The 23008-nt window shown below is 45.9% G+C and overlaps 1 protein-coding gene and 1 long non-coding RNA gene across 6 annotated transcripts; one reads left to right on the forward strand and one right to left on the reverse strand.

The window, feature by feature from the left end:
- Nucleotides 1-7568: 7568 nt before the first annotated feature.
- Nucleotides 7569-22373, forward strand: HTATIP2 (HIV-1 Tat interactive protein 2; the record flags this gene model as incomplete). Of its 5 annotated transcripts, none has more annotated exons than XM_081900911.1 (6): nucleotides 7569-7614; nucleotides 11598-11857; nucleotides 13873-13980; nucleotides 14763-14900; nucleotides 16346-16407; nucleotides 20256-22373. In XM_081900911.1, 5 exons carry the CDS (start codon nucleotides 11663-11665, stop codon nucleotides 20470-20472), a joined length of 720 nt encoding a protein of 239 aa, XP_081757037.1. In that variant the 3' UTR covers nucleotides 20473-22373. The 5 variants fall into 5 exon arrangements, with proteins under 5 accessions (XP_081757037.1, XP_081757038.1, XP_081757040.1 ...); XM_081900912.1 differs by lacking the exon at nucleotides 7569-7614 and adding an exon at nucleotides 7968-8097; XM_081900914.1 differs by lacking the exons at nucleotides 7569-7614; nucleotides 20256-22373 and adding an exon at nucleotides 16631-17949 and having other exon boundaries at nucleotides 10428-11857.
- On the reverse strand, nucleotides 13745-18070 carry LOC309364140. Its single transcript, XR_014165750.1, has 2 exons — nucleotides 17944-18070; nucleotides 13745-13950 (listed from the first exon to the last, which is right to left on the reverse strand). It is a non-coding gene; the product is annotated as an uncharacterized lncRNA (long non-coding RNA).
- Nucleotides 22374-23008: the final 635 nt, after the last annotated feature.

Genomic DNA, 23008 nt, shown 5'->3' on the forward strand with positions numbered 1-23008 from the left:
GGTCACCTGCAAATGGTTACTTAAAGGGATAGTCTGTATCTGGTGTTCAGCTGCAAACTCCTTTCTCATAAAATTACAGGAGCTGCCTGAATCCAATAGCGCTTTTATCTTTAGTGGGTGTCCGTTTGGCAGCTCTAGCAACACCTCTATCACCAGCGCTGGTCTTGGGGGTTCCGGCGTGGGCACTTTCACTGCTCTTTGGCCTGGCTGCTGTGCCCCAATGGTGGCAGCCAGGCGTTGGCTTTTACTTGCTCCTTGACTTCTTCTTCCTCCTTCCCACCAACAGCTCCCGCCATCCCTTGCCATTCCTTTCTTTGCAGGCAGACTCTGGCAAAGAGACCTGGCTCTTGGCAGAGATAACATTTCTTGGCACTCTTTCCCTCCTTCTTCCTCCCTTCACTGGGGTTTGAAACTGCGCGCGCGCTGTTCCAAGTTCCATCGGCTCTGCTGGTGGGAAAGGCTGCTCTGGAATCTCTGGAATGCGGAACTCCCTCCAACGTTCCCCTTTCCTTCCCGCTTTTCCAAAGCTCTCGCCTCCTGGCGCGCTCCTATGGTCAGCGCGGATTTAGTCAGCTGGTCCATAGACTCCGCCCTAGGCGCCCGGGAAAGCTCATCTTTCACTGCCGAAGAGAGCCCTTCTTCGAACAGCATTTGTATGGGGTCACTCGATAGATCCCAACCCAGTCTATGAATCAGCATGGTGAACTCAGTCCAGTACTCACGGACAGATCGGCTCCCCTGTTTACACGCCATTAACTGTCTGCGCACCACTCCCTGCTCAATCTTGCTGGAAAACATCAGATCCATGGCGCGAAAAAACTTCCTCGAGTCCTTTAGGATGTCATTATTGGCTGCCATCAGGGGCCTAACCCAGTCTTTCGCGCCCCCTTCGAGATGGCCAATCACAAACGCCACTCTCGACTCCTCATCGGGGAAGTCATCAAACTGCAGATTGAGGGCATATTGCATCTCTGTTCTAAAGGCTTGGTAGTTCCTGGGATCCCCCCAAACTTCTGCACCAATCCTGGCACCTTTCTTGCAAGTGGGGTGGTTTTTCCCTTAACCGCATCCTGAGCCCTCCTCTCCTCAAGCCTCGCCGTTTGCAGCGCTAGCTGGACCTCCAACGCCCTGTACCTTTCTTCCAGGCTTGGACCCGCTCCAGCTCCAGCTCCTGCTCCTCCGGTTCCGGCTGGGTTGCTCATGATGCCTCTCCTTGCACAAGCTGCTTTCAAAGACTGTCGGATTGCTGTGATGGGATAATGAGCTGCTTGTGCGTAAAAGCTTAGTCCCTCAGAGTTTGGCAAAGTCAGCAAACCTCTGTCTCTCACGGAGCCCCTTGAGCATGGCTCCGTCAGTCGCTGGCAGAATCCGACAGTGGGCGTTTACGGAATCTACTCCAGCATAAAAGCTCCTTGACGGAAACGCATCGTCTGGACTCTCGGCGCGACAGTTTCCGGCGAGGGGTGGGAGTACCTATGGGAGGACCTGGAACTTCTCCGCTGTTATCGCTGGAAGACTCCCTGAGCCATTCCTCCGTCTCTCTCTCTTTCTGATCCCCCACTCTCCCCCTGCTGGTGCCTTCCTCCGCTGCTGAGTCTCTCCTGACTTCTGAGAGCCCCTCCACCTCCTGCCTCTCCGATGGCAGTTCCCTGACAGCACCCAATGAAAACAAAATGGACTTCTTTAAGGATTTAGAAGAAAAATTATTTGAATATTTAGATCAAAAGATTATATTAATGGGTGATATGAACACAGTTGTGTCAATGGAGATGGATAGACTAAGAGCAACAGGTAAATCAAAAGAGGGGAAACTGCCAAAAACTTTCTTTTCAATGGTGGAGAACTGTAATCTAATTGATATCTGGAGACTGAAACACCCATTAGAAAAACAATTCACTTACCAGTCAGAGGCAAATCAATCAATGTCAAGAATAGATAAAATATGGATAACTAATGAGCTTACAATAAGAATTCTAAAGATCGAAATTCAACCTAGGACACTTTCGGACCATAACCCAATAAAATGTATTTTGAAAGGATTTGAAGAAAAATCTTTCCGGTGGAAAATAAATGAAAATCTTTTTGATGATCAAAAAGTGGTAGAGGATGCACAAAAATGTTTGAAGGATTATTTTATAAACAATATGAATCAAGGAACAAAAACAAGTATAGATTGGGATGCTGGCAAAGCAGTAATGAGATGTTTCTTTATTCAACAGAACACAATTAAAAATAAATATCGAGAAAAAGGGGAAAAAGAAATCTTAAAACAAATAATGGAGAATGAGAAGAAACTTGTTGCCAGACCCAATGATAAAAAATTGAAGATGAATATAAAAACATTACAAGTGCAATTTTCTATGATAATAAATAAAGTAGAATGAAATATCAAAAGGATGAGGCAAAGGAACTTCGAGTTTGCTAATAAATCTGGGAGACTATTGGCTTGGCAGATTAAAAAAAGGAAAGAGCAAAACACTACACACAAAATAATTGTTGAAGATAAAGAGATTGAAGATCCGAAAGGAACAAGAAAAGGAATTGTGGACTTTTATAGACGATTATATAAAAGGAAAGAGAAAGGGAATGGGGGGAAAATAGAAGACTACTTAAAAGAAAAAGCGGTGCAGAAGATTCTGACGAAAGAGAAAAATAAATTAAGCGAGATGATAGAAATAGAAGAAATAAGAAATGCAATCAAAGAATTAAAAAGTGGAAAGACACCAGGACCGGATGGATTTAGCGCAAGATTTTATAAAGAAATGAAAGACATTCTAATTGTACCATTGAAAGAAGTAATGAACAACATATTAACAAAAAGAGAAATACCAGAAACTTGGAAAGAAGCATATACTACTTTGATACCCAAACAAGACTCTGATTTATCTCAAGTTAAAAATTATAGGCCAATTTCGCTTTTGAATAATGATTATAAGCTGTCTGCAAGCATATTAGCAAATAGGATGAAAAATGTATTGAAGGGGTTGATACATAAAGACCAAGCGGGTTTTCTTCCAGGCAGACAAATGAAAGATAATATTAGAAATGTAATTAATATTATGGAATATCTAACTGCCAGGAATGATAAACAAGCTACGTTGATATTTGTGGACGCGGAAAAGGCCTTTGATGACATTTCTTGGGAATTTATGTTAACAAATTTTGAGATGATGGATATAGGACAAGGGTTTCTGAATGGTATTAAAGCAATATATAAGGACCAAAGTGCAAAACTAATAGTTAATAATGTGATTACAGAAAACATATAGATAAAGACTCTCCTCCCTGGAAGAGAGGGGAGTGCCTCCCTGGAAGAGAGGGGAGTGGTTGTGGGTGGGAGCCCGAGCTCCGCCCCTAGCAGGGGGCGTTAGCCCCCTGCCTCCTCCTCTCCCCTGGCTGGCGCCCACGCCCCTCGGCAGGCAGACAACCAGGTGCCTCCGAGGGGGCGTTTACAGCAGCCTTTTGCTGCGGTGCCAGCTCCTCCTCAGCCTCATTCTTCTCTCCGTCGTCTCATTGCGAGTCATCGCAGGGAAAGTCATCGCAGGGAAGAGCTCAGCCACGAGGTTTGGAGTCAGGGGGTGTTTGTGTGTGTGGAGGCAGTCTGGTTCCTGGCTTGCCTTTTTACATTTAGGAGGCTTGCGTGCGCTCATTGCTGTACTGCTTTTAAAAACCTAGGCACCCAAGTTTGCCTTGCTGTCTTGCTGTGTCCCCTTTTCTGTGTAAAAACCTACATTTAACCTTTTATTTCCCAAACTCCTGGTGCTGGATTTGTTTTGGCAGTTTAAGTGTGAATTACCTTTCTTAAGCTGCAGCTTGTTCCTTTGCCCAGCACATGGTCTCTCCACCACCAGCGAGGTCTGAGTGTGAGTGCCGTCTTTCTATCTCCCTTGTCTCCTCACTTTCCTTCCCCGGCCTCTGCCTTGGTGGCTGTGCGTTTTATTTTAATTTTGGCCAGGGTGCCTGTATGTTTTTCCCCTCTATTGCCCTTGCCCGTCCGATTGCTGGCTGGTCTGGGTGACTGAGTGGGTTTGCCTTACATTTTAATTTGTTAGCCAGGGTGCTTGTACGTTTTCCCCCTCCCTTGCCTGTTCCTCTCTAATCTTAAGTCGTGTGTGTGTGTGCTGGTAGCGTGTGTTTGTGCCTGCCGTTTGTTGATTTATTACTCTTTTAGTGTGGGTTTGATTTACCCTGCCATCCCTTCCATTGGTACCACTTAAATCGGGAGCCCCCTCTGAAATTTTTAATGATGCCGGGGCTTAGAATAGACTGTGCACTTAAACCTCACCCCTCTTACTTTGTCTAAGCCACACACCCCTCTTCGCTTGGCATTTGGGGGAAGAAATAAGGCAGGGCTTGGGGCGGACAATTCAGGGTTTCTGATCAGGGAACCATTCCTCAGCATTGTACATTTATACGTTTAGAACCTTTGAAGGTGTACCTTTGCCTTGTTCTTGTCATTGGCTTCACTTGCCAGTACAGGGTCCCTAAAGAAAATCGCTTTTAAACAAACAAACAAAAAAAAAGGTTGCGGCTTATAGACCCTTACTGAAAAGTCCAGGCTAACCCACGGTTTATATTTCCACTTCATTTTGGCTCACTGTAAATGACAGCTATTTTCCTTTTCTTCTAAACTTTTCCTTGCCCGGCGTGTTCATAAAAACTAAAGGTACAAGACAAGGATGTCCACTTTCACCATTGTTATTCATCATGGTCCTGGAGGTCTTTTTAAGGGCATTAAGAAGTAATGATCAGATAAAAGGGGTTACAGTTGGTTGTAAAGAATATAAAGTTAAGGCCTTTGCTGATGACTTAGTATTAACGTTGGAAAATACTACAAATACTGTAACAGAAGTCTTGAAAGAATTAAACCAGTTTGGTCAATTGGCGGGATTTAATCTGAATAAGAAAAAACCAAAAATAATTACCAAAAATTTGGATCAGGAAACAATAGATAAAATGCAGCAACAATTAGAGATAGAAGTGGTAAAGAAAGTTACCGTATTTTTTGCTCTATAAGACTCACTTTTTCTCCTCTAAAAAGTAAGGGGTAATGTGTGTGCGTCTTATGGAGCGAATGCAGGCTGTGCAGCTATCCCAGAAGCAGGAACAGCAAGAGGGATCGCTGCTTTCACTGTATAGTGATCCCTCTTGCTGTTCCGGCTTCTGGGATTCAGAATATTTTTTTTCTTATTTTCATCCTCCAAAAACTAGATACATCTTATGGTCTGGTGCGTCTTATAGAGCGAAAAATACGGTAAATATTTAGGAGTATGGTTAACCCCCAGGAGTATTGATTTATTTCAGAATAATTACACTCCAACTTGGAATAAGATTAAGAGACTTGGAGGTGTGGGGGAGAATGAAATTGTCATTTTGGGGAAGAATTGCAACGATAAAAATGAATGTGCTACCGAAGATGTTATTCTTATTCCAAATGATTCCAGTAATCAAGGGGGCAGCTATATTTAAAAATTGGCAAAAAGAGATTTCAAGGTTTATCTGGCAGGGTAAGAAGCCGAGAATAAAGTTTAAATTATTGACAGATGCGAAAGAACGAGGAGGCTTCGCCCCGCCAGACTTGAAACTATATTATGAAGCATCCTGCCTCTGTTGGTTAAAGGAATGGATGAAATTAGAAAATACTGATTTGTTAGATCTGGAAGGGTTTGATAATAGGTTTGGGTGGCACGCATATTTGTGGTATGACAAAAAAACGAGTACATAAAGGTTTTGAAAACCACACCATAAGAAGGTCTCTGGTTGAAGTTTGGGAAAGGTATAAAAACTTGTTGGAACCAAAAACTCCGTATTGGCTTTCGCCATTGGAGGCGATGAGTGTGAAAAAAAAATAATATGAAAGGGGGATGGGTGACATATCAGAGGTTAATACTGAAAACAGAAGGTAAATGGAAAATGAAACCATTTGAAGAGGTTAAGGAATATGTTAATGACTGGCTGCATTATTTCCAAATTAATGAAATGTTTAAAAAAGATTTGATTTCAAGAGCTTTTGATGATAAAGAATCAAAATTTCAAAGAGAAATAATAAATAATGACTTTAAAGTTTTGGCAAGAATGTATAAGCTATTATTAGAATGGTGTACAAAGGATGAAGAGGTAAAATCGGTTATGATTGACTGGGCCAAAGATTTTGGATATAACATACAAATGGAGGATTGGGAGAGATTATGGAAAGAAGGTTTAAAATTTACTGCATGCACAACAATAAAAGAAAATGTGATGAAAATGATGTATCGATGGTATGTAACAGCAGTGAAATTAGCAAAGATGTATAAGATATGTAATAAATGTTGGAAATGTAAAGAAAAAGAAGGTACATTTTATCATATGTAGTGGGAATGTAAGAAAGTAAAAAGCTTTTGGGAAATGATATATAATGAATTGAAGAAAATGTTGAAATATACATTTGTTAAGAAACCAGAAGCTTTTTTACTTGGTATTATAGGGAATGAAATAAATAAGAAAGAAAAGAAGTTATTTTTATACGCAGTGACAGCAGCAAGAATATTGATGGCCCAGAAGTGGAAACAAGAGGAGCTACCTACGTTAGAAGAATGGAGAATGAAAATTATGGACTATGTAGAGCTTGACAGGATGACTGGAAGGATCCGAAATCAACGAGACCAGAGATTTACAGAAGATTGGAAAAAAATTATAGAATATATGCAAACATTAAGTGATAATCAGATAGAGAAGATGTGAGAAGAAAGGTTAGAATATCACACATAAAAATGTTTAATATAAAACAATAATAGAAGTATGGCTTTAGGAATGTGGAAGAAGTAAAAATGTGAAGGAGTGTCAGTCAGGTTGAGACAAAAAAAATTCCTTCCAGTAGCACCTTAAAGTTAGTTCTTGGTATGAGCTTTTGTGTGCATGCACACTTCTTCAGATACACTTCAGCGCTCCAAGAGATCAGGCCCAGAGGAAGGCTGCGCGACAGGAGACCACAGAAGAGAAGATATTACTTCTTAATTTTCTTTAAAAATGATTTTTTTCAAACGAACTTTTTTTCTCTTTTTTTAAAAAAAGTGTCCCAAATTCTTTGAAAAAAATCTGGTAACCTTAGTATAAATACCCCTTTTTGCGGGGGGGGGGACAGGCTTCTGCTGGGGGGGCAGAGAACCTCAGATACTTTCAATGCTCTTCAACAATATTTGTGGATGGGGGGAGCTGCCCTGCTGCCCCCCCCCTTTGGCCTCGCCCTGCCCTACCCCCCCCCCAAAAAAAAAGTTCCTTGGGAGGGGGCAAAGGCTTGCGATCATTTTGGTAAGATTTCATTCTCCGATGCAAATGCGTTTCCGGGACCAGTCAAACGATAAAGGAAGAATAAACCCCAAGTAAAAGCGAACACGCATCAGCCCACAGACGTCGCGAGATTAACACGACGGGGAGGTTGCGCAGCTCACCCTGAATCTTCGCCGCGAAACATTTCCCTGGCTTTGCGGGGGTGGACTAGATGGCCCCGGGGCGTCCCTCGCCGCTCTCCAATCCCGCTCGGGAGGCGGAGAGCGCGAGGCGCGCACGTGCGCATGCGTCCCCGAGCGCTTCGTCCCGGCGGAGAAAGGGAAGAGCGGCGGCGGTTTGTCTTCGGTGAGTGGCGGGCGGGCGGCGCGGGAGGTGGCGGGGCGCGCGGGGAGGCAGCGCGCCGCTCGGCTCGCCGCTCTCCGGCTGCGCAGCCCCGGGAAGGGGGCGGGAAGGGGTTTGGGAACGAAGCTGCCCCCGGAGAGGCGCCCGAGGGGCGCCCCCCGGAGGGGGGTCTGCGGGCAGGAGCCGGGGCTGCCCGGGGCCCCGATCCCGGCGCCCTTTGCCCCCAAGGGCGATCAATGCGCGGCCGCACCTGGCGACGCGGGGGCGGAGCTGGGGAGGCGGAAGAGGGCGGGGGCAATGGAGTGCGCCTCTGAGGGTGAAGCCGAAGCGCTGTGTTAGCAGTCAGTGTGGGCGGAGGGAGAACAAGACGCCTCTCTCAGCCGAACTGATGTGCCAAGGGAAGCAGAGCCATGTGGTTGGCACCCGCAGGAGTTGCTTTGCAGGAGGCACCATCTCACCGTCTTGGGGACGCCCCTCAGGATTTGTGTAGGAGTTACTCCTTAACCTTTCCTTCCTCCAAAGATAACCCTCATGGCAGCAGAGGTTTAGGACCAGAGTTTTCCTTCTCCTACCTTCCCAGGCTGAGGAGCCCCATAGACCCCCACTTCCCTCGACTGCACATGCAGGGGCTTGAGGGTTGGGCCCACTCTTGATATCTTCCGCCCAGAGCCTGTCTTCACATGCAGGGGAACTCCGTAACTCATCAAGGGTCTGAGACCCATTGGCTACCTTCACCTGGGGTGGGGCCACTGTCGCATGCTGACAGCTTCTAGAATCTAGGAGCTGAGGGGTTGGACTAGATGACTCTCAGGGATCCCTTCAGACTCTGCACTTCTATGAACCAGCACTGGTATCTGGTTTGAAATCATGTCTGTTCTTAAACCAGGATCTAAGTCGCTTAGAAGTAGGTGGGGCTTCCAATGATGTCGTTGTTTGCTTGCATGTTTGCATGCTTGTTTGTTGCATCTATATTGCAGCTTTTTCCTCCAAGGAGCTCCAGGTGGTGTACATGGTAAGGTAGCAAAGGGGTGGGAAGTGCAGGTGAGGGGGGACTCCCACTCTCATCAGCCCCAGTGGGCAGGAATGGCGGTGGGAATTCAGCCTTCATCTGGAGGAGCAAAGTTTCCTCGATGCTGGGATAGGATGACAGGATTGCCTGCCCAAGATGCAAAAGTCATGCAGTATATTGATAGAGGCTTTCAAAAGAATGCTCTTTTAAAAAAAGAAAAGAAAGAAAATGAAATACCTTGCAATTGACTGTCCCGTTTTCTTGACAGGCTTAAAAAAATGGTGGTTCTCTTCCCCTTTTTTACTCATCCCTGTTGACTTCAGAGGGAATGAATATGGGAAGATTCAAGACAGACAATTCACCTATGGAATTAGCTGCCACAAAATTTCACACTAGCTACCAACTTGGGTGGCTCTGAAATGGAATTAGGCAAAGTCAGGGAGATTAGAGCCTGTCAGTGAATAGGAGCCACAATGGCTTTGTTCTCCTGCCACTGTCAAAGGAAGTGAACCTCTGACTGCCAGTTGCTGAGATGACAATTGGGGAGATAAAGGCTGTTGCATTAAGGTCCTCCTACGGCCACCTGAGAGCAGGATGCCCGACTAGATGAGCCTCTCAACTCATCCAGCAGGCTCTTAAATTCTTAGAATAGTAGAGATGGAAGGGATCCCAAAGGTCATTTACTCCAACCCCTCCTGCAGAAATCTCAACTAAACATCCTTGGCAGATGGCCATCCAAGTGCTGCTCAAAAACCTCCAAGGAAGGAAAGTCCCTTCCACTTTCTAACAGCTTTTACCATCAGAAAGTTCTTCCTGATGTTCAGTCAGAATCTCCTTTCTTGTAACTTAAAGCCTTTGGTTTGCGTCCTGCCCTCCAGACCAGGAGAAAACAAGCTGGATCCTTGTGACTCAAGGGCATCCTGATCAAATTTGCAGATGACACAAAACTGGGAGGGGTGGCTAACACCCCAGAGGACAGGATCACACTTCAAAATGACCTTGACAGATTAGAGAACTGGGCCAAAACAAACAAGATGAATTTTAACAGGGAGAAATGTAAAGTATTGCACTTGGGCAAAAAAAATGAGAGGCACAAATACAAGATGGGTGACACCTGGCTTGAGAGCAGTACATGTGAAAAGGATCTAGGAGTCTTGGTTGACCACAAACTTGACATGAGCCAACAGTGTGACGCGGCAGCTAAAAAAGCCAATGCAATTCTGGGCTGCATCAATAGGAGTATAGCATCTAGATCAAGGGAAGTAATAGTGCCACTGTATTCTGCTCTGGTCAGACCTCACCTGGAGTACTGTGTCCAGTTCTGGGCACCACAGTTCAAGAAGGACACGGACAAACTGGAACGTGTCCAAAGGAGGGCAACCAAAATGGTCAAAGGCCTGGAAACGATGCCCTATGAGGAACGGCTAAGGGAGCTGGGCATGTTTAGCCTGGAGAAGAGGAGGTTAAGGGGTGATATGATAGCCATGTTCAAATATATAAAAGGATGTCACATAGAGGAGGGAGAAAGGTTGTTTTCTGCTGCTCCAGAGAAGTGGACACGGAGCAATGGATCCAAACTACAAGAAAGAAGATTCCACCTAAACATTAGGAAGAACTTCCTGACAGTAAGAGCTGTTCGACAGTGGAATTTGCTGCCAAGGAGTGTGGTGGAGTCTCCTTCTTTGGAGGTCTTTAAGCAGAGGCTTGACAACCATATGTCAGGAGTGATCTGATGGTGTTTCCTGCTTGGCAGGGTTTGGACTCGATGGCCCTTGTGGTCTCTTCCAACTCTATGATTCTATGACAGCTCTTTAGATATTTGAAGGTGGCTATCACCGTGACGTTTCATGAGCTATGAGCTCATGGCGCCTGGGGAGGCACATGTGAGCTGGAGGGATGTGTGCAAGGCAGGGGGGAGGGCGAAGGAGCCCACCATGGCACCCCAGCTCTTGCCGTCAATCCTGCCAGAGTGACCCCACCCCAGATCCAAGCAGGGTTGCGCTGCGCCTTCTACCTGCCGCACAGCGGGGAACACAGCCAGCTGACATTGCACTTGTGGGTGTGAACCATGCGCTCCCACACAGGTGCCCCCCATGTGGCCCAGTGTTCCTCTCCGCAAACGTTGGTTCCTCTGACCGGGCTGCGTTGCACCAACGGCACCTGTGGGGGGCATCTGATTCATGCACCCTCAAAAATCCCTGCCCAGGGCCACTGCCCCTCTGGGCTCTCCTATCTCTTCTCAGTCTCCTCTTTTCCAGGCTAAACATTACCAACTCCTTCAACCATTCGTCATAAGGATTGGTTTCCAGACCCTTGGCTATGTTGGTTGCCCTCCTCTGCACACATTCCAGTTTGTCAATATCCTTCTTAAATTGTGGTACACAGGACTCCTGGTGTGACCAAGGCAGAATAGAGCAGTGCTATGACTTCCCTTGAAGTAAAGGTAAAGGGACCCCTGACCATTAGGTCCAGTTGTGGCCAACTCTGGGGTTGCGGTGCTCATCTCACTTTATTGGCCGAGGAAGCCGGCGTACAGCTTCTGGGTCATGTGGCCAGCATGACTAAGCCGCTTCTAGCGAACCAGAGCAGCGCACAGAAACGCCGTTTGCCTTCCCGCCGGAGCGGTACCTATTTATCTACTTGCACTTTGACGTGCTTTCGAACTGCTAGGTTGGCAGGAGCAGGGACTGAGCAATGGGAGCTCACCCCGTCGCAGGGATTCGAACTGCCGATCTTCTGATCAGCAAGTCCTAGGCTCTGTGGTTTAACCCACAGCGCCACCTGTGTCCCTTGAAGTATGTTCATCTTTAATCCTCACAACAACCCTGTGAATTAGGTTCGGCTAAGAGACTGTGAGTTACCCAAGATCACCCAGTGAGTTTCATGACTGAACAGGGATTTCAACCCCGGCCTCTCAGGTCTGAGCTCAACCCTCTAACCACTATACCATACTGACTCTCTTATGACTTATCCCCAGGTAAGTGTATAGTTTACATAGGATTGTGGTCCCCTCTCCGCCACCTCTGTTGACCTGCCAACAGCATGACTGTCCCCAGCACAGAAGAAATGAAGAGCTTCTGGAAGAGTTTCCAGGAGAAGAACCAAACCTGTTTCATCTTGGGTGCTTCTGGTGAAACTGGGAAGGAACTCCTAGCTGAGCTCTTGAGGCGACAGCTTTTCTCCAAGATTACCCTCATTGGCCGCCGGAAGTTGGAAGGATCACTTTACAGCAATGTGGTAATGAAAGCAAATGTTCCTTAAGTCATTGTTGATTTTTAAACATAGATCCAGATTCTCTTTCCCTCACCCCCGTTTTGTCCTCCCACCAACTTTGTGATGTAGAGTAAGCTATGGTAAGGTAAGGGTAAAGGACCCCTGGATGGTTGTCCAGTCAAAGGCGACTATGGGGTGTGGCGCTCATCTTGCTTCAGGCCAAGGAAGCTGGTGTTTGTCCACAGGCAGCTTTCTGGGTCATGTGGCCAGCAGGACTAAACTGCTTCTGGTGCAATCGGTCACCTTGACAAGTGCCAGAGTGCACAGTTTTGTTTACTAAGCTAAGAGATAGGTAAGCCCCTGAGCTTCCTGGGGATTCAAACCTGGGTCTCCTCCAAGCCTAGTCTGACTTTTCCACCACTAGACCACACCAGGGTTCCTCCAGGCATCCTATTTAGGGCTTATTCATGTTGGATTTGTGCTCATGATGCTCTTGGGCTAGTCATGCGCCATCCTACTTTGGTGGATGGAGCTCTCGCAGTGTCTCATCCTGGGAGATCTTCAAAAAAAAATGAGAGGCACAAATACAAGATGGGTGACACCTGGCTTGAGAGCAGTACATGTGAAAAGGATCAGGGAGTCTTGGTTGACCACAAACTTGACATGAGCCAGCAGTGTGACGCGGCAGCTAAAAAAGCCAATGCAATTCTGGGCTGCATCAATAGGAGCATAGCATCTAGATTAAGGGAAGTAATAGTTCCACTGTATTCTGCTCTGGTCACACCTCACCTGGAGTACTGTGTCCAGTTCTGGGCACCACAGTTCAAGAAGGACACGGACAAACTGGAACGTGTCCAGAGGAGGGCAACCAAAATGGTCAAAGCTCTGGAAACGATGCCTTATGAGGAATGGCTAAGGGAGCTGGGCATGTTTAGCCTGGAGAAGAGGAGGTTAAGGGGTGATATGATAGCCATGTTCAAATATATAAAAGGATGTCATATAGAGGAGGGAGAAAGGTTGTTTTCTGCTGCTCCAAAGAAGCGGACACAGAGCAATGGATCCAAACTACAGGGGGCAGGGGGTTGGACTCGATGGCCCTTGTGGTCTATTCCAACTCTATGATTCACTTCCCTGCCTCTCACCTAGGGTCTGCTACTTTCATTTGGGTGCAGTCCTTCACCCACAGAAGGGAAGACCCCAAAAGGATGGCTACCTGTGTTGAATCCTCCTTGTGGTGGGCAGCCCACTGCCTGCAACATGCCTGGCTTCTCTCCCCATCTGGAAACACAACCTCAGGGTGCACTGAGTCCATTTTTCCTGTTTCTGAGCAGTGCCAGCCAATTAACACTGTTTCATACAACAAGATGCTCCTTTGTGTTTCTTTAATAACTCGGCTGTCATGCCAAGATGTTACTGCTGGATTTCTCTGTCAGAAACCACAGAGACATCTCTTAAGACGGTGGGCTTGGCTGATAAAAGTTGCTCTCCGAATAGAGCCAACAGTATTCAGAATGTTACACAAAAACGCACAGGTGGAATCAATTAATTAATATTATAGGTAAAACTTATAACCAAAAGAACAACAAAGAAGACACTCTTATGGGATGCTTCAGGAAGCATTGGGGGCAACACAGAATGTGGTATGGGGCCGCGGACAAGCTGCCCAGCTCTGCCCTGCAAGAATCCCCCACGCTGGCTGGCAGGAGGTCTGGAGCAGAGAGGTGTGGGTTGGCCAAACAATCCTTGGAGAAATTGTAGATTTCTGCTCTCTAGGAAAGAATGGCAGAGCCAGCGGATGAGAGATGGGGTTACAACACCGCTTAACATATGTATTCCCCCCCCCATATATAAGTAGTCTGTGCTTGGCTTCCACATGTGTGGGGGCTTCTAGGGAGTGTGATGACAGCTACACCAGGAGATAGAAGTGAGTTTACTTATTTGTTTGAAGCTCCATTCCTCCACGTGGGTCATTTTTTTAATTTGAAGATTTGCATGTTGTTTTCTCCTTCTTTTGGCTCCTCTCGTGCTCTGCATCCCAGTCACAAGAAGTTGTTGACTTTGAGAAACTGGATGAATCGGCGGCTGCCTTCCAAGGCCATGATGTTGGGTTTTGCTGCCTGGGGACAACAAAGGCCAAAGCCGGAGTGGTGAGCAACCAATGCCAGCAGGAGGGCGGGGCAGTATTTTGTGGGTGGTAGGAACTGAGGAAGATGGCAAGGCCCACACAGCCATGGGGAGCCTCAGGTCAGGAGCCATTCAAGCACCTGTATTGGTTCCGTGGCCATCTCCCCACGCCACACACCCTCCACAGCTGCCCCCCCCCTTCCCTCAGCCACATCTCCTGGTGCTGCTTCTTGCTTGCCTGCATGGAGGATGGAGAGTGGCCTGTGAAGAAACTAGCCTAGTATGCAAATGTAAAATTCACATCTCTTGTTCCGCACATTTTTGCCACTGGAATGTGATCCCTGGAAGGTTTCTCAAAGGAAAAGTGGCTCCCTGTCTCCGGAGTAAAAGGAAATGGGAGGTGCATGAAGCAGCCACACAAGCACTTTGGTGTGGCCTAATGTTTGCTTTCTTTTCCTTTGTGTCTGAGAGCTGTGAGGGTGAAATGGGAGCGCTGGGACCTTGGCAGAGGATGCACTAGGAGTTGTTCATTTATTACATATGCACAACATTTCTTCCAAGTTGCATGAGGTTATCTAATTCTTTGTTCACAACAACCCTGTGAGGTACACTGGACTGAGAGAAAGACTAGCTTGCCCAACTTGAACACAGGTCTTTCCAGTCCAAGTTTTGCCCTGCACTAGCTGTCACCTGCTAGTTCAACCTACTGAGTGAAAATTATTGGTATTTAAATATGGCTTGAGTCACCCTTACCCTTTGGAATAGAGAGGATTTCCAAATAAATGTTACTTTCTCTGGCCTGCAGGATGGATTTGTGCGGGTCGACCGTGATTACGTTGAGCACTCTGCGAGACTCGCCAAAGCTGGTGGCTGTCACCACTTCGTCCTGCAGTCAGGCAAAGGGGCCAATAGTTCGAGCCGCTTCTTCTACCTCCGGGTTAAGGTGTGTCTTGTTGGAGAGAGCCTAGTCCTGGGGTGCAAACCCTCTGGCCCTCCAGATGTTGCCAGACTCCGGTACTCATCAGCTGCAAGTTGCAGTCCAGCAACATTGGGTGAGCCACAGGTTCCCCAGGTCTTGAATTGTCTTTCAAAACAAAGTAATCAATGTATGGGAGGAGATACCAGTTTTCTGAGCTATTCTGAATTCTGTCCTTAAATGCCAAGTTTTAGGTTTTAATTTTATGTACAGATGGCTGTGGCTCTAGGCTCTACTCTTCATTCTACTGCTATTCTGGATATTAGCAGAAGCTATTATTATTAATAATAATAATAATAATTGCCTTTCCTCCAAGGTGGTTTACAGGGTTTTCTCTCCCACCCCCAGACCATTAAACTTTCACAAAAGCCCTCTGGGGTTTGTTAGCTGAGAGAGATTAGTAACTGGTCCATGATCATCACGTAGCTTTCATAGCTGAGGAATAATTTGAACCTGGGTCTCCGCAGTCTTGGCCTGACACTATCAGCACTACACACGCGAGCGTGCGCACACACACAAACAACCCAGAAGCAACACAGTGTTTGTGGTTCAAAATGAAGTGGTCAAGATCAGTATCCCTGCCATAATATGGTGTGTTGTAGATGCGAAGCCAATGTAAGCCCTAATAAAGGGATGTGGTGGGGCAAGAGTAGGGGGGGGGCTTGGGTTGGATCCTTAGCCCATGCAGCTCAGTTTCATGACCTGGTAATCCAGTGTAAGTTACACTGATGAAAAGGGAAGTGTTACTCAAACCCTGTTTTAAAGGCTCACTTTTCTTCTGCCAGGCTTAGGCCAGCTCCAACAGGAGAAGCTGCACTCCTGAACAGAGTTTGGATCTGGTGTACTTTACGGTATTTTGCTTCTGTATAGGATTGCTTCATCAGCTGCCCCTGCCCTGGTAATTTTGAAGCTGGATTACTGCAGTGCACTTTTCATGGGGCTGCCTTTGAAGACAGTATGGAATACTGCAGCTAGTTTGTGAACAGGAATCAGGCAAAAAGATCATATCTTGCCTGCATAGAAACAACTCTACTGGCTCCCAGTGAGTTTTCAGGTTCAATTCAAAATATTGGTTTTAATCCCTAAGTTCTAATACATTTTAGCTCCCAGATAAAAATCCAAACAAGTTGTTTTCCCAGTCTCTTAAAAAGTGAAATATTTTAAAACTTGGAGCAACTTGATTTTACACTCTTTAAATTGGCTGTTGATGTTTCAGATGGTTTTTAATTTGCTGACTTAGTTTCATTGTATAATAACAGTAATATTTTAAATTGTACTTCTTGTTTCTTATTACTGTGTTAACTACCCTAGAAAAATGAATCTATGTTAAAAGTGCAGGATAAAACTTTTGTATGTAAGTAAATGAATGTGTGTGAGAGAGATCTAATATTTCATTTCCTCTTCCCCTACAGGGTGAAGCAGAGGACAGGGTCCAAGCAGTTGGCTTTGACCGTTGCTCCATTTTTAGACCGGCGTAAGTAATGCAAAGTGTGTGTTTGTTTGTTTGTGTGTCTGTGTGTAGATTGGGGATGTGTGGGTGGGATAGAAGGAAAAGCACTCAACTATTGACGGCCGTTGTGGGGTTGATGAGTGGTTGATGGGCACATCACAGTAGCGCTTGGGGGCGGGTTACACTTCTGTGCATTGACCGACCCACCCCTGCAGATCTATGTATTTAAACCATCTCCTCCCAACAGGCACGAACTAGTCAACTCCCATCTTGTTGTCTACTTGGGAGCAGGTCCCAAAGCACAGTGTGTGGATGTGAGGAGGCTTCAGTCCAACGTAACCTGTGCATAAGACACAAGCAGCCCAGCACCCAGTGAAACAAAAATTACCTTATTTTCCGCTCTATAGGACGCACTTTTCCCTCCTAAAAAGCAAGGGGAAATGTGTGTGCGTCCTATGGAGCGAATGCAGGGGGGAGGCAGGTGGGAAATGTCCTCAAGAGCTGCACACAAGCTCCGTGCGGCTCTTGCAGGCTTTTCCCCAGGAGGGAGAAGGGACTGACTGGCCACACCAGTCCCTTCTCCCACCTTGTAGAAAAGCCCACAGGAGCCACGCACCCTTTAAAGTGGCTTCTGCAGGCTTTTGTAGAAAAGCCAGCAGAAGCGGCACAGCCCCTTTAAAGAGCGCGTGACTTCTGCGGGAGGTGGGGGAATTTCCCACCCTCATAGAAAAGCCTGCAGGAGCCGCACACCCTTTAAAGAGCGCACCACTCTTGCTGGCTTTTCCCCGAGGAGAGACAAGGGACTGACTGGCCACATCAGTCTCTTCTCCCTCCTCGTAGAAAAGCCTGCAGGAGCCGTGCACTCCTTAAAGGGTGCGTGGCTCCTGTGGGCTTTTGCGGGAGATGGGGGAATTCCCCCACCTCCCGCAAAAGCAGGGAGAAGGTCTGGGCGAAGCGCACAGGCTGCCTGCAGCCTGTCTGCTGCTCCCAGAGCTTGGGGGGGTCATATTTTTTTACTTGATTTCCACCTCTGAAAACTAGGTGCGCCCTATGGTCAGGTGCGCCCTATGGAGCGAAAAATATGGTAATAATAATCAGTGGCCAAAAGCAGCTGAGTTTTGAAAAGTTCAGCCTGCCATCTTGATTCAGAATGGTACCCCATTGTAGCCACACATAGTTAAAAAGATGTTCCTTGTTCCCAGGAACCATTTTGAAAAATTTGGTTCCAGTATCTTAAGAGGTGTCTAAATGCATAACTAATGAAACAACTTTCCGAAGTTTGTAGTAGAAGAGGACTGTTCCAGTTTGGTCTCAGGGGCTATATAATGGCAGTTCAGTTGCCCTGGATTGGTTACCCTTTAACCACCCTTTGGTATAGGTATTATTAAAGAAGTTGGTAAAATAGTGGTTATGGCTCCACCCTTCCAAGGGCAGTTTGGCTTGATGTAATCCATCCTATTTATCTTTCCATCTCAAAGGAAACCCAGGATCACAGGTATGAGATTATGGCATAATCCGCTCAATCTGTGAAGCCAGTTGGAATCCAAGATACTGGCTTACCAGAGGCCTCCCCAGTGGGTTTTATGACTGAACAGATATTTGAATCTTGATCGCCTCAGTTCCAAGTTCAGCACTCCCACATAACAATGGCTCTTGCTTGCAACAGGTCTCTTGGCATCATTTTACTCCCAACAGTGCCTAAGTGCGCATTATGACAACATTCTGTTGGGCGTTCCAGCTCTTCTTGAGGGAGTTGTCACTAACCAGATCCAGGCTCTCTTGGATGAGACCAATTTCCACCTGTGTTTAGGCCTGGTTTGGACTGAAACTGCCTTGGTCATCCTGTTTGATTGTCTTTGTCAGGACAGAGGCAGGAGAATGTGACTCGGTTGGTTCTCTTTCATCTCTCAGTCTTCTGGAGCAGCTGAATTGGCAGTAGGTGGTGGCACTTGACAGTGGTTCTGGTCCTGTTTGTATGTCCATCTCCAGAGGGTTGTGCTCAGGAGATGTGAGGTGCCACATAGAATCATAGAGTTGGAAGAGACCACAAGGGCCATCGAGTCCAACCCCCTGCCAAGCAGGAAACACCATCAGATCACTCCTGACATATGGTTGTCAAGCCTCTGCTTAAAGACCTCCAAAGAAGGAGACTCCACCACACTCCTTGGCAGCAAATTCCACTGTCGAACAGCTCTTACTGTCAGGAAGTTCTTCCTAATGTTTAGGTGGAATCTTCCTTCTTGTAGTTTGGATCCATTGCTCCGCGTCCACTTCTCTGGAGCAGCAGAAAACAACCTTTCTCCCTCCTCTATGTGACATCCTTTTATATATTTGAACATGGCTATCATATCACCCCTTAACCTCCTCTTCTCCAGGCTAAACATGCCCAGCTCCCTTAGCCGTTCCTCATAAGACATCATTTCCAGGCCTTTGACCATTTTGGTTGCCCTCCTCTGGACACGTTCCAGTTTGTCCGTGTCCTTCTTGAACTGTAGTGCCCAGAACTGGACACAGTACTCCAGGTGAGGTGTGACCAGAGCAGAATACAGTGGCACTATTACTTCCCTTGATCTAGATGCTATACTCCTATTGATGCAGCCCAGAATTGCATTGGCTTTTTTAGCTGCTTCGTCACACTGTAGGCTCATGTCAAGTTTGTGGTCAACAACATCTTCCATGCTGTTTAAAATCTGCATGAAACCACTGGAAGGGAATGTGGAGTATATTGCCATTAATTTGCAGGTGATTTGCAACTCTATTTCTGCAGGTGTAGAAGTGGATGTTCTAGACCAGGATGAGACCCAGTAAACTGAAGTTTAATTCAGATAAGATGGAATCACTGTTAATGGAGGTTCCTTGGACTGAATAGGTGGGGTTCAACCTGTTATGGATGGGGTTGCACTCCCCCTATAGAAGCAGATGCACAACGTGGAGTTACTTCTGGATCCACTCCTATCACTGGAGGCAAAGTGACCTTGGTGGCATGGAGTTCCTTCCATGAGTTCCAGCTGGTGGCCCAGCTGTGACTTCATCTGGAGAAAGAGAGCCTAGCTTCCATTGTCTACCTCCTGGTTAGATTATGCCAGTGCATTGACTTACCTGCGGGGCTGCCCCTTTCCCTTCATTAACCTGCCTAGACCCTGCATTCATTATCTGGGGTGTGGAGGGTGGCAACACAGGATCAGGCCTTCTCAGTGATGGCTCCCTGACTCTGGAATTCTCTCCCCAGAGAGATGCACCTAGTGCCTTCACTGTTAACCTTTAGACACCAGGTGAAGACATTCCTATTCACTCAGGCATTTCTCTCTTAATTGGAGTTATTATTTCATTAGGTGGGATGTGCCTTTTCATGTTGTTGCAGAATGAACACTTTTAGTTGATAATGTTTTATCTTCTGAAGTATTTGAAGTTTAATCTTATATTGCTTTTTTTTTAATAAAAGCAAGTCACTTGGAGACAATTTCTTTGTAGTAAGTGACAGATAAATATAAGTAAATAATAACCCCCAAACCAGTAGCTCCCACCTCTGTATAAACTGGGTTGCTGTTTCAGCAGGAGTGAATGGCCCCCTATGCTGGAACCACTGTAGCTTCCATGTTGGGGCCTGAGGCAGATACTTAATATGCCCTGTTTGAAAAATTACTGTATTCACTGTCCTGAATCCAATACACTTGGTCTTTTATATGATTCACTGATTTTGCTATCTCCAGAAATGCCCGTGATAGATGCAGCTTCCCCCTCCCTGCTTGTACTCTAAAAGGTATCCAGTGTGTTATCTGTTGCCTTCCAGAAGTCACCATTCTGAGCAGCCGTGATACCTGGTGACATCAGACAACTGAAAGGAAGTGGTTTTCTCCTTCTGTCTCCTACAGAGTGCTGCTGTGTGATCGCCAGGAGTCTCGGCCGGCAGAGTGGATGGCCCAGAAATTCCTAGGAGTGGTAGCCCTTGTCTTCCCCACAGCCCTTTCTGTCCCAACAGTGACTGTGGCGCAGGCAATGCTGAATCATGTGGTGATGCCAGGAAAGGAGGGCCAGAAGGTTTATGTGCTGGAAAATGCAGATATACATGGCCTTGGGCAGGCAAAATAAGGGGTGAGGGTATTGTTTCCTAGATGACCTAGTGGCAGAGGGTGTCATCATCCCCCAAACCCAGCCTTTCCTGTTCTTCCTTTCCGCCAGAAGGTGCCCCTCAAGCAGTAGGGCCTTGCCCGTTAACTTGAAACCATTCCTCTGTGTCTCCATGGTAATGGGACAAACCGCCACACCTCCCATGGCAGCCATTTTGAGTAGCACTGCTGGTTACCAGAAGGACAAATATTTGATTTCCACTGCTGTGCAATGCTCACTAAAGATTGTAAAGCACATCTATGGAGGGAGGGTGCTGCTTATGGGGTCACTCTCCTCTGTGCCTTGATCTATGGGAGATCTGTTCTTGGTACAAGTCTTCTTTTCCTGTCATGCATTAAAATAAGATTCCCTCAAGTGCTTGTTTCCTTACTGCTTTGAAGGTACTGATCAGATCCCTTCTGGGCTAACTGCCTCTTTAGGAATGTGGCTGAAAACCAGCCATAACTGGTTTGCTCCTGTCAGTATCTATAAAATGTGTGATTGGGATACCCATGTCTGAAAACAGTGGGTCTGTCACCATCATTTGGACCAAAGATTATACCCTTCTGGGCGTTTCTGTGACACAGGAAATATTTGCAACCCTGGCAGGACTGAGCCTGTCAAGCTTTCAGACATGTAACAATCTGAGCTGGCGCTGGGAACCTGGCAATCTCTTCCTAGTCCTATACCAAAGAAGATTGTGATTTCTTTTTATGTTGAATTTCTGCTTATGGCTCAAGGGGAAAATGGAATGTTTTTCAACTCTCATGGGTGAAAATGAATAAGGGATACTTTTTCTACACAGGTTGAAAAGAGGAATGTAATAATGAACAGGACTCAAATATTATCCACCACCCCGGAATTTTCTGCTATGCTTCAAAGCTGTGTTACAGCAGTCACAAGTTCCCAAGAGGGCACAATACATGTTCACATGATCTCCATTCACATGAGGTACACCAGCCTTCACCAAACTTGTGTCTCCTGTGCATGTTTTGGACTACAGTCCCCATCAGCCCCAGGCAGTATGGCCAGTTCTCAGGGATGATGAAGAGAAAGTCCCAAGACACCTGGAGGGGACCAGGTTTGGAAATGTTGGCACACACCTTTTTAGAGAAAGCCTTGTGTGAAGTGGCCTACAGATTGTGGCGGAGGGGCCTGTACAGGAATCTGCCTGGTATATTAGCCATAGCTGAGCTCTGGTGCTTCAAGTAAAAGTCTAACTATCTTCGGCTGAATGCTACTAAGTGAAGCTTTCTGATATTTTCGTGGATTTATTTGTTTTGCAATAATACTTCACCTTGTACAGTGAAATGTTCTCTCCCTCTCCTCCCCTCATGCATCCCTAAATCTGTTCTGAGGGTTCCCTGAACCCTCCAGAGCAGATCTAGGGAGCAGTAATTCGTATTGTGTTAGCACAAATCTTTTCTGCATGAGATCTACCCAGTGACAAGATAGTTATAAATATGAGCTTGAAAGAAAAGTGCTCAATATTAGACTATGCTCAAGTTATCTGCATTGGATCTGACTCGTAGATCCCATTCAGATAAATTGAACATACGGTCCAATATTCTGATCCAGCACTTTTCTTTCAAGCTCATATTCATAACTGTCTTGTCACTGGGTAGATCTCAAGCAAAAATAGGTATTTCAGTGGATAATGCAAATGTTGAGAAGCAAAGTGAGCTAGCAAAGAAATGTCAAAACAATATTCAGCAAACAAGGCTTGGGAAAACCTGTAGACTTGACTTCCAATTGCATTTTATTTGATTCATGAATCAAAAAGTATGCTATTTTTATGAAACAATTATGGTGTTGGTGATATTTCTAAAGCTGTAAATGTGTTTAATTCTTATTTATATATTCATTAAAATCGTTTAAAAGGTTTTAAAGTTTTGTAGTGTAATGATTACATGTTAAAATGTTAGTTATACCTTGAAATACCACTCCAAAATAATGTGTGTTCTTTAGATTTTGTTTCCATTTTTCCTCCTTATTGCGTCCCAGCCAGCTCAAAATATAAATTATTAAAAAAAACTTAGGAGCCAGCACTTAAATGCAGCATCAAAATTCAAACACATAAAATTAGAGCTGCTAATGTTAATTAATAGATTGACTAACTAAAGCTTTAATTGAAGTTCTTGACTGTCCATTTTAGTCAGTGCAGCTGAAAAAAGGCCTCTGTTTTTTGAGGCTCTCTCAATTCTGTTTTCGAAAGGCAGGCTGGCTTTAATAAATGGTGACTTTTCTTAAATCCATGGGTACCATCTATGCGGGACCTTGGGTGTCAAGCCCCCCCCCCCCCAATTTTCAGTGAAGAGCCCCCTCCAGTTCTGCAGTGGCGCACTTATGTCTTGGGACATCAGCACACCCTGCAATGTGCAGGGCAAGGCAGCACACCTGCTTAAATCATGCATCACAATTTACACTTAAGTATTTCAATATTACTATTATTATTATTATTATTATTATTATTTATTTATTTATTTATTTATACTCTGCCCATCTGGCTGAGTTTCCG

This window comes from Podarcis melisellensis (genome assembly GCF_964234715.1).
Source record: "Podarcis melisellensis genome assembly, chromosome: 2".
In the NCBI taxonomy this organism is placed as follows: Eukaryota; Metazoa; Chordata; class Lepidosauria; order Squamata; family Lacertidae; genus Podarcis; species Podarcis melisellensis.